General features: G+C 39.7%; 1 protein-coding gene across 1 annotated transcript in view; it reads left to right on the forward strand.

The window, feature by feature from the left end:
* The first annotated feature begins 1,391 nt into the window (after positions 1-1,391).
* Positions 1,392-13,436, forward strand: part of parp3 (poly (ADP-ribose) polymerase family, member 3) — a 46,845-nt gene continuing 34,800 nt past the window's right edge. The window contains exons 1-5 of the mRNA XM_076267563.1: positions 1,392-1,510; positions 2,910-3,105; positions 4,011-4,136; positions 4,260-4,442; positions 4,579-4,717. Of these exons, the coding sequence (XP_076123678.1) occupies positions 2,932-3,105; positions 4,011-4,136; positions 4,260-4,442; positions 4,579-4,717 (622 nt within the window). The 5' untranslated portion in view covers positions 1,392-1,510; positions 2,910-2,931. The remainder of the gene's footprint in view (positions 1,511-2,909; positions 3,106-4,010; positions 4,137-4,259; positions 4,443-4,578; positions 4,718-13,436) is intronic.

Genomic DNA, 13,436 nt, shown 5'->3' on the forward strand with positions numbered 1-13,436 from the left:
AACTGTTTGTGCTCTTTCTGCAGGCTATAGTTGAGTTCTAAGTCAAGTTCTCAGTTTTCCAAGAGTTCATGCATTAGACTTTATAATGCTCTGCCATCTGCCAAGCTGTCTGAACAGCCGGACCTCGTGACCAGTTCACATGGGTCAAGAAGGCCAAGATAGCTTACTCCGTGCACTTCAGGATTACACACAACATAACTGACTTTGACATCCAAAGAAACATAAGCACCCAATGTACCTGTCAGTAAACACATTGAACTTTGAGGCTGGAGCTCCACCTAGTGATCATGTGAACTTATAACAACTATGGCTAGGCTCAGTCGCCTTATTCGCCCGGCGGCCAGAACGAGACTAAAGGGTAAACTTGCCATTACAACTAAGTCCAGCAGATGGTGGTCGTAATGCAATCCATTTGCAAACTGCAGTTTGCAAACGGAGTGTATTACCACCATCTGCTGGACTGAGGTGTAATGTCAAGTTTAGCCTCGTTCTGGCCGCTGGGTGAATAAGGCGAATTGGATTCTGAGAGAGCAATAACTCTTTGCTGAGATCAAATATCCTGTTGGGTGTGACAGATTATTAACTCCTAGTCTACATATTTAGTCTCTACACTGATAATGAGGACATCCTCTCCTCCCTCTCATCTCAGATCCTCTCACCTGTCTTTCTCTGCCTCTCTGCACCTCTCCTCTCCTTGTCATGTATAGACTATGCAGAAGCGTGGATGGAAGGGAAAATAAAGGCAAAAGGCCCCAATAAAATATTAAGAGAAGTTTGAATATGTTGGGGGTGGCAACTGTTCCTCATGCTTTCACATGCCCTGATCAGGTATTCCAGCAGGCTGTTCCTGTAATGGTTTGTATGGGTTTCAGCTTCTCCCACCACCTGCTTTGCATGGCTTTACAACCGCTGTGCTGTAGCATACAACCAGACTGTGGTGGAGCTGGTGATCATGTTTTTTCTTGATTGTGATCTGGAAAAGCCATTGAGGATTTTGCTTTGCACATCAAATTCTACTCAAAAAGTTGAGACTTTGTCTCCCGGCTTATGCTGTTGTGAGTCCAAGCAAGATCCTCAGAGATATGCCTAACATGCTGCATGTGAACAAGTTTTGAGAAAAAGTGACTGACAAGAGGACCTCAACATAGCCAGGCTAGTTCATAGCCTACCACTGTGGCACACAGCTTCATCTTAATAACCAGTCGTGTAGTCTTTATTTCACAATAAAAAAAAGTTTGATTATGACTCAGGAATCATCTGATCTCTTGACTACTTTGAGAGTTAAATCCATAGATCATTTGCATACATTGCTGCAAATGCAAACACAAGGGCGTGTTTCCCAGACTTTGCGTCTTTTGATTGGACACAGTCTAGGCACACGAGGACCGAACGAACCGAACGTTAAATCAAAACCGGAAGCAAGTTTCCAGATTAAGTTGGCTGCAACAACCGTGGTACAACACTATTTTCAGCTTATCTTCAGAAATCAATTACCGTACTTTCTCTTAAGGTAGGTGCATTTTACCACACACCAGATCATATGAATCGCTTTATGCAGCCGAGTAAACTTTCAAATATGCTCGGTTGTACTATCAGTAACGTTAGCTGGAGCTGGAGGGGGCGGGTGACAGGACAGGATTGCGGCTATCCTAGCTAGCTGGCCGTATTTTACCAGCTACTTGTCACGGAAAATATGTTCTATACACGATGTTATGACACTGATAGTTTAGCAGGGAATCGCATCATTCTGTAGGACAACTAGACTAACTGTAGGTACTAACTGCTTCTCGGTTTGGCTTGGTGCCTTTTTCATGACGTCATACTGAACACGTCCAGACAAGCCCAGTTTACTGACCAATCGATATTAGACTATGGGAAATCAATAAGCATCTGTCCAGCCAGCCACGTGAAGGACCCACGAATTAGGCTACTCTCTATTTTCTGTATACAATAATAAACACATTGCCATAATGTGTTGCGTATCAATTATGTAATACTAGGCTATAGGCTAACAAACTTGGACCACTTGGTGCACAATAATATCGGGGTTTTGGTCAGTTAACTTCGATACATCTGTTTACTTTGGATAGGCAATAGTAATACATCATAGGAGTAATTAAGGTCCAAAAATATAGACTGGAGTAATTCAACATTTGACACCTCCGATATATTTACTGTTTTAAAGACGTCAAATAGCCTGTTATTAGGCTGCCAAATTGATAGCCAAGGAGCCAGAAGTGGACACACATGACATGACTATAAAAACTGCGCTTTCATTATACAACTAAATACGACAAAATAGTTTTATAACCCTTGAGCCAGCTCCTTACTATGTGATCTGATCTCAATGGCGATGCAGCGTTTGTTTGCACCTCAAACAGCATGGCATAGCCTACCTGTTTACCGCCCCAAACACGCCCACAAATGCCCGCATGTTTGAGTGAAAGAATGGGTATGATAGGCCCTACATTAAAACGTTTGTCCATAGACTGCCATTTTAAATTGGTCAAGCCAAAAACCTTGACATGGCTGAACAATATTGGCCTCATACTGTGCATGTCATGAGGTTGAATAAGTTGCATGGCATGGTAGCTGCCTGGACTTATTTCATCTAATATACAAACACATGGTGTAAATGTGACAGATGGCACAACAAGTGACTTAACCCTCCTTGCTGACCCTCCTTGCTGACTACAAACTCATAATTTAATAACACAGCCAACTTCAGTACATTTAACAGTAAAGCTTGACAAACCTGCATAGGCCAGGTCTGTGTAAGATATTGTTGACCTCTGAGCATCATTTTCACAATCTGAAGCTGACACATAAACTGGCCAGTTGTTATTTCCTCTTTTCTATTATAACCCACTTGCCAGAATCCATGATTATTTAATTTTTATATGATCTAGTTACTGAAAGTAAGAAAGAACCATGCCACCAAAGAGAAGAGCAGCCTCATCCTCCAAGGCTGGGAGAAAGAAGGTCAAGGTAGAGGAAGAGGCTCCAAAGGACGCCTTCCAAAGCGCCAAAGAAGCTTTGAAATCAGCAGCTCCAGAGCAGAAAGGCCAAAGGAGGGTTGATGGCTGCTGTCACATATCTGCTGAGGTGAGGCTGCCACCACTATGTAGGACGGCTCAGCAGGATAGAAAATATTGGGCACACTTGAGTACTGTGGTATTATGTTTTGTGACACTGTAGGCTATTGATTTGTAAAACGACTTTTTTTTGTTTGTTTGTGTTTGTTTTTCCTGATATAGACATAGGATGTTAATCCCTTTGCTCAGATTGCAAAAAAAGTGCATCATGCTATGACAATGGATGTTACAGGGAATGATGAATGCAAATGTTGATCCAATTTTTCTGATTGCATAAAAAGTAATACCTTGTAGTCTTGCTTACATTGTCACAATGTGTCTTAGTATATTCAATTGTAACCCCTGTATAGGGATGCTAGAAAAAATCATTATCACGATGATTTTGTTCAATATTGTAATTAAAACACAATTACTCAGTGAGTAATTTTCAAAACTTACATTTTTGACATTTTTAAATTGAATTTTAAATATAATCCAACAGAAAAAAATAAATGTAAAATACATGTAAAAAGGTAATGCACATGACAACTAAAGACAATGGAGAGCATTGCTATGAAACTGAATGTAGCAAAATCGTTGGAAGTCATAATCACGATTAATCCATTTATTTGATTAATTGCACAGCCCTATCCCTGTATTATAATACATATTGTTATCCAGGTTCTCCAGATACACACAGCCCTAGGCCCTACTCTAGTATAGTGTTTGTTCTGAATGTAAGAAATGCACAGAAAGCATTTGCATGAAATAGTCAGGTGCATCTTCACAAATGTTCATTTCTGATATGTATCCAAATATACATCTTGTCATTCAGAGTTCAGTAAACTGATACTGTCATTATTGCAGAGCATTTACTGTCTGCAGTGTTGGACCAGGAAGTGTAACACTATCTTTGCCTGATTTGCTACTTTCCAGGTGCATGAAGACTATGATTGCATGCTCAATCAGACCAATATTGGCAATAACAACAACAAATTCTATGTCATTCAAGTCCTAACATCAGGAAAGTCATACCACTGCTGGACAAGGTGGGGCAGAGTGGTAAGTATCCATTAAATATTTTTTTCCCTGGAATGTAAGATTAGCCATAAAAGTCAAAATCTCAATCCAAAATAAAATCTGAAGCTTAAATTGTTGAAGCCTGTTTGTTCTCTTTTTACAAAGGGGGAACAAGGTGCATTCAATTTATCTAGTCCCTTCTCAGATGTGAATAAGGCTATAAAAGAGTTTGAGAAGAAGTTCAAAGACAAAACAAAGAACAACTGGAGTGATCGGCAAAATTTTGTCACTCACCCGGGAAAATATACATTGATTGAAGTGGATGGGGATGAGGACGCTGAGGTCAAGGTATGTATCTTGAGTAAATTTGCCTTAGTGGTGAACTTCAAAAAATATGTTTTAACTTGTCTAAAGGAAGAATAGTCATTTGCTTTTGTTAGGAGACCTACTCTTTAATGGTTGGAGTCATATATGCATTTTACAGGTGGATACGGTTGATGCGCCCCAATCAAAAGTGTCAAAAAATGTCCTACCCTGCACCTTGGATGTTCCTACAAAAAAGCTGATTGAGCTCATCTTCAGCCAGCAAATGTTCAAGGAAGCCATGGAGGCCATGAATCTAGGTGGGAACCATTTACATTGTTTTAATATGAGCCATATTATCACAATGCATATATTACACATCACCTCAGTTTTGATCAATAGCAGATTAGCTGTTTAATCTCCATATATCTAAATGTGAAAAAGAAAGTACACCCTCTTTCAATTCTATGTTTTTTTTATGGTGTCAGGACTTAATAAAAAAAACATCTGATCCTAACCAGGTCTTAAAATTAGGGCGATACAACCAGATTACCAATAACACATGACATGTCATTTTTATAATAAGCCAAAATACTGAAGCAGTGTGTGAAAAATTGGTACACTCTTACTGCTTCCATTGAAATTAAGGAGGTAATGAGCAGCCAGGTGTTGTTCACAAGTGGAAAACATTCAAGACAGTTGCCAATCTGCCTAGGAGTGGACGTCCCAGCTAGGGTTGGGTACCTATCACATCAACCAATTAAACCAATATCGGTGCCGGTGCCAGAGGTTTGGTGTCGGTATTCAACGGTACTTGATTTCGGTACCTTACCCTTACTGAATCTGTAACACCTTGTTTGTAACATCTACAACATTTAATTAAAGTTGCATAATTTATACATTGAGAATTTTTTTAACACAGTACAAACCCCTCTCCTCCACCCTCTTCCCTCCTAAAGTATGAACATATGTGGAAAAAAACATGTGTTTTAGACTGTCAAAATATAGTTTGGAATTTTCGCGTTTGAGACACTTGGTAATACCGACCTAATTCGGTCAGTACCGGTAAAAGTACAGTGTTCGGTACCCAACCCTAGTCCTAGCAAATTCACCCCAATGACAGCATGCAATGCTAAAAAAATTGCTAAAAAAAAGAGCACCCTACAGTCCTCCTACAGTCCTCCCCCCAAGAGACAGTTGTTTCTCACACACACATTTATACCTCGCACTGTATCATAATCTCATTGTATCATTGTATCATTACACCTTCTCTGCACACACACATGACTTGGTCAATACAATGGGTTATTTAAGAACCAAGGACATTAAGAACATTTCTAATGTCATACAACACATGATTTGCCATCTGAACATCAATTATCGGAACAGAAGTATCAAATAATAAGAACTTTAAGAACTAGGTTAGTTTCTACTGGAAGAATGACTTCACACTGCAATAGAAGTATCAATTATAAAGAACATCATGCTCCTAGTCGACATCATTATTGTTGCTGTTTCTCACGTCAATTCTTGCAAAAGCTTCAACACCCAGCTTTGGGAAATCAACCTACAGTAGTCTAGGCCTTTTTAGTAAGAGTAAAACAGTTATCATTGATTATTTTTGAGATAACATTCAAAGCTCAATAACAACTGCTACTTTCTGGCATGGCTAATGGAAGTAAGACTGCAGGGTACCACGACGACGAACATCAGTTGTGTAGCAATGGAAGCCACCTCCAAGGGACATGGCATGTCGGATGTTCACCTTGACGGTTTTAATGCCTTTTGGAGGAGAAATGAATTTTAAATCTTTAGAACTACAAAAGACCTTTGGTAAAATTCTGCCACAGAGGGAAGTCGTTTAAACTTACCAAGACTTTCAAACATTTTATGGATGGTAGTCTCATTGGCATCAACCATGACTCGTTTCTCATCCAGCATCAGGACATTCATGGACAGCCATTTTGAGGCCATCCACATAGGATGATCTACCAAGGGAGCAATGATTACATGACAATATCCATTAAAACAAAAGTAGGACATATACAGGGAATCTACTCCAAACTTAACTGTAAATGATAACTTTGTATTATTTATAATCACGTTATAAACCCACCATCTGGAATCAGAGGTGTTGGGGGTTTTACCACTGTCCAGCCTGCCTTCTCAAACAATTCAATCTGAAAGAGTGAAGTTTCAGTTAGCTTCCATTGCAAAGTCTTGCAACATTATACTACAAGATGTAGAGATGCACCGATATGGAATTTTAGGGCCGATAGCAATAACCGATATTTATTGGTTTGTTGTGGCCAATACCGATACGATAACCGATAATATTACTCTTGAAAAAAAATTGTGAAAAGTGTTTTGGGGAAATCATTTAATAAGCATAATTGTATTGCAGTATTTTTACCTACCACCAAATGATGGACAGAACTCATAATAGTCCTCAATAGTACAGCATAGTGTTGCACGGTGTATCGATACTAAAAAGGTATCGCGATGCCTTCACGCAAAAAACGATACGATTTCAGACGTTTTTAGAATCGATACTTTATTAAAATAATAACGTTCTGTGTCTGTGTGAACTGCTGTTCTCACTGCTCCTTTCACGCATCTAGGCAAGTGGGCGTGTCAAGCAGGCAGCTCTTAGTGAGTGAGTGCGCAGCCAACGTCATAGTTCTTTGCCGACAGTTCTAGGCCTTGTGGATAAAGCAAAAGGTGCAGTGAAATCTGCAACTATTTCGGATACATCGCGAATTAAGGCAAGCCATCAGGTACACAAAGTCATTTAAAAGCAGTAGGCTACGCATGGAACTTGGCAAAACACCTCGCAGACATATCCCAACATTTTTAAAGAGTTCAAAGAACGACAGGTTAACGAATATGCTATAGAAAACACGACTACATGGTTAGTGCCAAGTTCTTCTCTTATGTTTTAGTCTAGCCTAAGTGAAACGAGTATGGTTCTCTGGGATAAAGCGAACCTTCCTTCATCAATGAATTTTGACGAGACATAACGAGCTGTAATCATTTTGACGAGACATAACGAGCTGTAATCATAGGGTGCTAACGTGATGAAAGCGCAATGTTCACGCCAGAATAACATTACCATAACTTGTAAACGATCTATTTCATGTTCGGTCAGTAGCCTACTACTGGTAATATTTGTCATGGCATGTAGACTGCAATTTGTTCAATAATTATTGCCCAGATGTAGGATAGGCTACCCGAAATGCGCTAATTAAAGCCCACAGCATAATACCACCAAAGCGTGTTGAGTCCTAATAATAATAGCGGCGTATTGTTACAGTACGTGCTAGCAAATCATGTTATCAAAGAAATAGACGTAATGTAGTAATGCACACAGATATATTGCAACAGGTAATGGTGTAGGCCTATCTGACGAAGACCTGAGTGGTTGGAACGTCGTACTTGTACACTGGGCGCAAAGAAGACTATCCTCACATTTTCCCCTTTGCAACTGTCAAAGAAATCCCATGAACACGGGAAGGCCTAGGGTAGCCTATACTGTACATCAGATGGCCTAAAGATTAGGCCCCTCTGCATAGCATTCAGTGATTTGCATGCAGTAATTTGAACACTGACCTTGATCTAGCCTAGTTTGGCTATTTAAAGCTACTTTATTGCCAAAACACAACACAATGTAAATTAACTATAACAAACAATAAAGGACTTAATCACAGAAAGTAGGCCTACTATTTTACTGACTATAAAAAAATAATCATTATGTAGGAAGTTTAGAAGTTTAGAACCCAGAATTGACCTACACACTACAAAAGTGCACCAAATTCAACACAAATGACTCAATACACTTGGAGGAGGTATGAGTCCTTTCTTCTCCAGATATCTTAGGATTTCGCCGTAGTATCGTTTTAGTATCGAGCATCGTGATATTTATGGCAGGTATCGTATCGAAGTCATAATTTTGGTATTGTGACAACACTAGTACAGCAGTCAACATAACAGTAGCCTAGCCCTACAGTATGTGTGGCTCTTTTAAGTGAACCTGACGTCAGTGAATTGCGAGTGAGTGGCTAGAGAGTATGAATCGTTTTCATTTAGGACTAAACACTCATAAACGGCTCAGCTGGGAATAAGCTACAGTATAGCGACCAAATCAGAGTTTGTGAGGGAAACTTAGGTTTAGTTTCAACTGCGGGTAACTGAATAAAGCTGCAACTCCTCAGACTGTATCTTATGTCCGCCTACTCTGTAGCGCACAACCTGCTGCAGCAGAAATGTTAATAACTTATTATGATGACCTGTCTGGAACTGAAGCAGGAATGGTTAGCATATTTCTAGGTAATAATACAAAACCCAAGCTAAAGTAATGCAAATATAATACTAAAACACAACTTAGAACTAGGCCTACTTATGTAGGCTACTCTTCCCACTAACGAGTTTGTTTATTTGTTTTCCCGACCAGCGCGGTAAAGTGCAAACACATCAGCACAAGACGACTCTAGAGAGGGCTGAGCTCCGCTCTGGTAAGGTTAAATGGTGGATCATTCACGAGAGGATTTTGAGATGCACAGATTCCCAAATGATATATCCACAGATTTTGTTAGAGTGGTGAAATACATTCACACCGCTGACATTATATTGAGGAAAAAGTATAGCCAACCAAGCTCAAGTAGCTCAGTGTAGCCAGACGGACCTTACGTAGGCCTAAATTAGGACTTTAAAAAATATCGGCGCAAATTATCGTTATCGTTATCGGACCGATAATAATATTTTCTTTTTTTCACTTATCGGCCAATAATATATCGGCCGCCGATATATCGTGCATCCCTAACAAGATGGGAGTACCTTTGCATGTCCAAACAGCTTTGCTGTGGCATAGTATGTGAGTTAAGCAGTGGGTTACCTCTGGGAGATCTCTCACCACATAATTCTGGGAGCACATAAATTACATTATGTATTTTTCCGGGGTATTAAAAAGAAAAGTTTGCGCTAGTATGAAAGATAAAGTTTATAAAGTAACAGTAAATTTGCCTAATCTGTTCTGATTACATTACGTTATTACTGTCAACTGGGGTGGTTTCGGACACTTTTTAAAACATTTTTGGAATTTATTTACAAACCTGAAAAAAATATCGGCAAGTAGGCTATGAGACTCTGACTGATGATTGCATTCAGGAAGCATTGCACCATTTCGACAGTGGTTTACACCACAATCTATTCTCAATAATTGCTTCAATCATCGGAGAGGCAAACTGCTTATCAATTTGCAAAAAACCTGTTCCTTTTCTGTAAAACTTTGGTCTGGCATCATATTTCATGTTGTAAATTTGGTTTGTGTAGAACAGAAAATTGGTTGCTACGGAAACGTGATGTCACACTTTAGTACTCTATATCGGCAAAACAAACGTATCGTCTAACAAAAACTGAAGAAATGTAATTATCTGCATTTAGCAGATATGAACATTTCTGCCAATCTACCTCGCAGATAAGGTTTCAGGAAGGCATTATACAACCCTGTTCAAGTAGGATAAGACTGACATTTTCATTTGAAAATGTAACTTTAAAAATGTGGCATATTTTTTATTACCGTATTCACCGGACTATAAGTCACACTTTTTTCATAGTTTGGCTGATCCTGTGACTTACATTCATGTGCAGGGGTGAACAGCAACTAAGTACATTTACTTGATTACTGTACTTAAGTATGATTTTTGGTTATCTGTACTTTACTTAAGTATTAATATTTTTTGAAACTTGTGACTTTTAGTCTACTACATTTGAAAGACAAATACTCTACTTTTGACTCCACTACATTTGAGATATGAGCATGAAGTATTCGTTACTTTTAACCACATTTGAGTCTTTGAATGCAATAATGCAATTGACCATCTTGAAGTTATTTTTTTTTCCAATAGTCCAATTTGAACTTGTCTGAATTGGCTGTGGTAATGATGGTGACAATAGATTCTTCATCAGACCATCTTGAAGTTATTTTTTTTTCCAATAGTCCAATTTGAACTTGTCTGAATTGGCTGTGGTAATGATGGTGACAATAGATTCTTCATCAGAACATCCTCCATGTAGCCTGGAGAAACTAGACAAACTTGTTTGCGATAAGAGTAATAGGCTACTCTTTGCAATAAGAGTAATAGGCTGGACTAAAAAAAGATGCCTGCAGTCCAACATTGGCAATCGGCCAAAATGTCATCCAACATGCCTTCCGGTGAAGCTTAGAGATTCATCGCACACCTGAAAAGATAACAATTTGATGAATGTTTTCCACTTGTACCCACCTGGTGACATGGGCGAATAGGGTTGGACAGCACCAGGCCAGGACCAATAATGTTGAAAGTGGCATCAATGTGCATGGGATTAGGGTCCTTAAAGGAAATGATGTGCACCTTGTATGTCGGGGCAAGGTGACGACGCATCCATTCAATACCCATATAATTTGTAACCTGTTGGGGGGGAAAATGGCCTTATCAGTTCATCAAATTAACTGTGTGAAAATCTGAAACTAGTGCAAGCTGTTGGTACACTGCAATAGGTTACCCTTTACTCGTAATTGTAGTGGAAATAATTTACAAACCTGACTCCTTTGCACAAAGATATCTGTCCCAGCCCTTATGAAATCAGCAGCATCGAAGCAGGGCTCATGCTCAGTGGTCACAAACTTGCCCTGGGCTGCCAGCTTGTGCCTTTCCTCCACAGTGCGATAGGGGTAGTCCTATGCACAATGATCGGAATTAAGGATAAAGGAAATACAAAAATAAGAATGTTCATAAAACTACCATATCTTTTCAATGACAACTCAATCTAAATAAGGTTAAAATGATTACAGTTCTTTCATCGTATATGTAAGCTTTGTATTGTTTTTTTTTGACTGGGATCACTTTGTATTGAAACTTTCCTACCTGATCATACAGTTCATCAGACATGGTAGGTTTTGGAGCTGTGGTCCACTTTGCCCCTCTCCTGAAGTATTCCTTGATGAGAGGCCTATACGCTCTGTATTCAAAGAACCGGGACCTCCATGCCATTGGAGCCTCTATAATCTCCTCCCCAATGACAATAAGGATATCTCTAGGCATGGCAGCATACATCCCTGCAGGGAAGTGAGTAGTCAGAGCATTGTGTAACAGGCAACACTTATGGTGTTTTGGATACATTTTGTATAACAAAAAGTTTTAACTTTACCAGTAGATGAAAAATCTGGGGTTTTGTATTCGAAAGACCAGTCAAGGGGTTCTGGCCTTCTCACAGTAACACCCTCATGGCGGAGAATATTGCACATTTCCTCAATTTCAGCAACAGCTTTCTTCAAGTGGTCCTTGGGGAAAGGCTGGCCCCCATATTTTTGGTAGAAGGGCCGGTACTTCTCATTAGTGTGGGCCTGTCAAAATATGGCAGCAAAGTAAGTGGTCTTGTTTGAAGAGAAACAATGTGAAAACCTCAACCTGCCTTGTGCCGGGTCTGTGGCATCTTGAATGCATTCAAAGCTTGGGCACTACCTTGATCTCCACAGTGAATGGAGGGACACATGCGTTCTCGGGTCGTCCAACAATGACTTCCTCCAACGGGTCCCATTCATTGTAGGCGCACACTGGGCTCTGTTGGGGTGCGAGATCAGTAACAGGTTCCTCCACTGCAATACGGGGCGGAGCAGCTGAGCTGGAAGTGCTCTGGAAAGCCCTCTGCACCCAACCCGACCTGGTGCGGCCAATCTGGATAGAACAGAGGCACCCATTCTTTAGAGCACTCACAACATACTTCCAGCCTTGAAACTTTGAATCTTCTTGAAATCTTCAGCTGTGGCCATCACATAGCCTACGAGTCATGTACAGACATGCACATGTCAAGAACTGACACATGGTCTAGTCCTCTAAACAAATTGGAACTTATTTGAAAGAAATCATATGTGTATATCATATGTGTACATCATCTGTGATATGTAAATTATGATTCCAAGAAATTCTGATGCATGCACAATTCCTTCATAGCTCACATCCGTGTACACATGCAGCTGCGTCTACCAGCTATTTACTGTCAGTCAGCAGTGCATTGCTAATGGAAGGTGACGCTGATTCAGCAACTTTAATTAAGCAAAATAGAGTTTATCAAAAAACAATTGAACAAACAAATTAAATAAGTTGAATGAATATATACATTAGGCATATACCTGATTGTTTTAAATTGTTGTTCAGCGATGTAAATTCCGACCATTGGTTTCTTAAATTCCTGTAAAATGTTTGAATATATCCAACTAAAGAATAAAATATGGTACTGCTGTGTATACTAACCATAGCTCCAATCAGATAGGCTGCTTCAGCCCGCCTGCTACCATCTCTGAGACACCTTACTCGCAGCATTGTCCACGGCTTTTGGCAAATATTCTGCAAACTAGAGACAGTCTGTCTTCTCTGACTCTGGGAATAGATTGCAAGCTGTGTGGGTGTGCTTTTATATCCTCTTGGCTCCTGGTATTGGTCGATACCAGTTTAACAAAATTTGATTCTGCCCATTGTTGCCTGCTGTGCCTTTTCAAACATGCTATTCCTGTAGTAAATTACATTGTTTAGAAATAGGATAAGTCAAGTCCAGTGGGTTTTATTGTCATTTCAACCATATACACTGTACACAGTGTGTTACGGCTGGCTCTTAGCCATAATATAAAATGGAGGCAGACAACAGAATTAAAGTTAAAGCGATGGTTCGGAGTAATTTCACTCTAGGGTCCTTTGCACCATGACCCGATTGCACAGTGTTACATCAAATTTCTTTTGGTATATCCAGTTTTTAATATTTTTTTTCCGAAGTGTTTACAACTCAGTGTTAACTAATAATTGTTGCAAACTGGTACTACGAACAAAATATTAGTGCATTCCTGGATCTACATCCTAATGCATGCTTCCTGCCAGGACTTTTACAGGCTTTTCTTAAATCACGGAAGTAACGTCGACGCAGCGGTAGATAGAAGCATCCATCAGGCAAGTGTAATTTAAATAAACTCCTGGTGTACTTACAAACTTTTCAATGCCTCGTTTTATGAGT

The sequence above is a fragment of the Alosa pseudoharengus genome, unplaced genomic scaffold (assembly GCF_046254945.1).
Source record: "Alosa pseudoharengus isolate Yale_2024_CS ecotype anadromous, Long Island Sound unplaced genomic scaffold, YU_APseudo_1.1 YU_APseudo_1.1_scf_5, whole genome shotgun sequence".
Taxonomy (NCBI): domain Eukaryota; kingdom Metazoa; phylum Chordata; class Actinopteri; order Clupeiformes; family Clupeidae; genus Alosa; species Alosa pseudoharengus.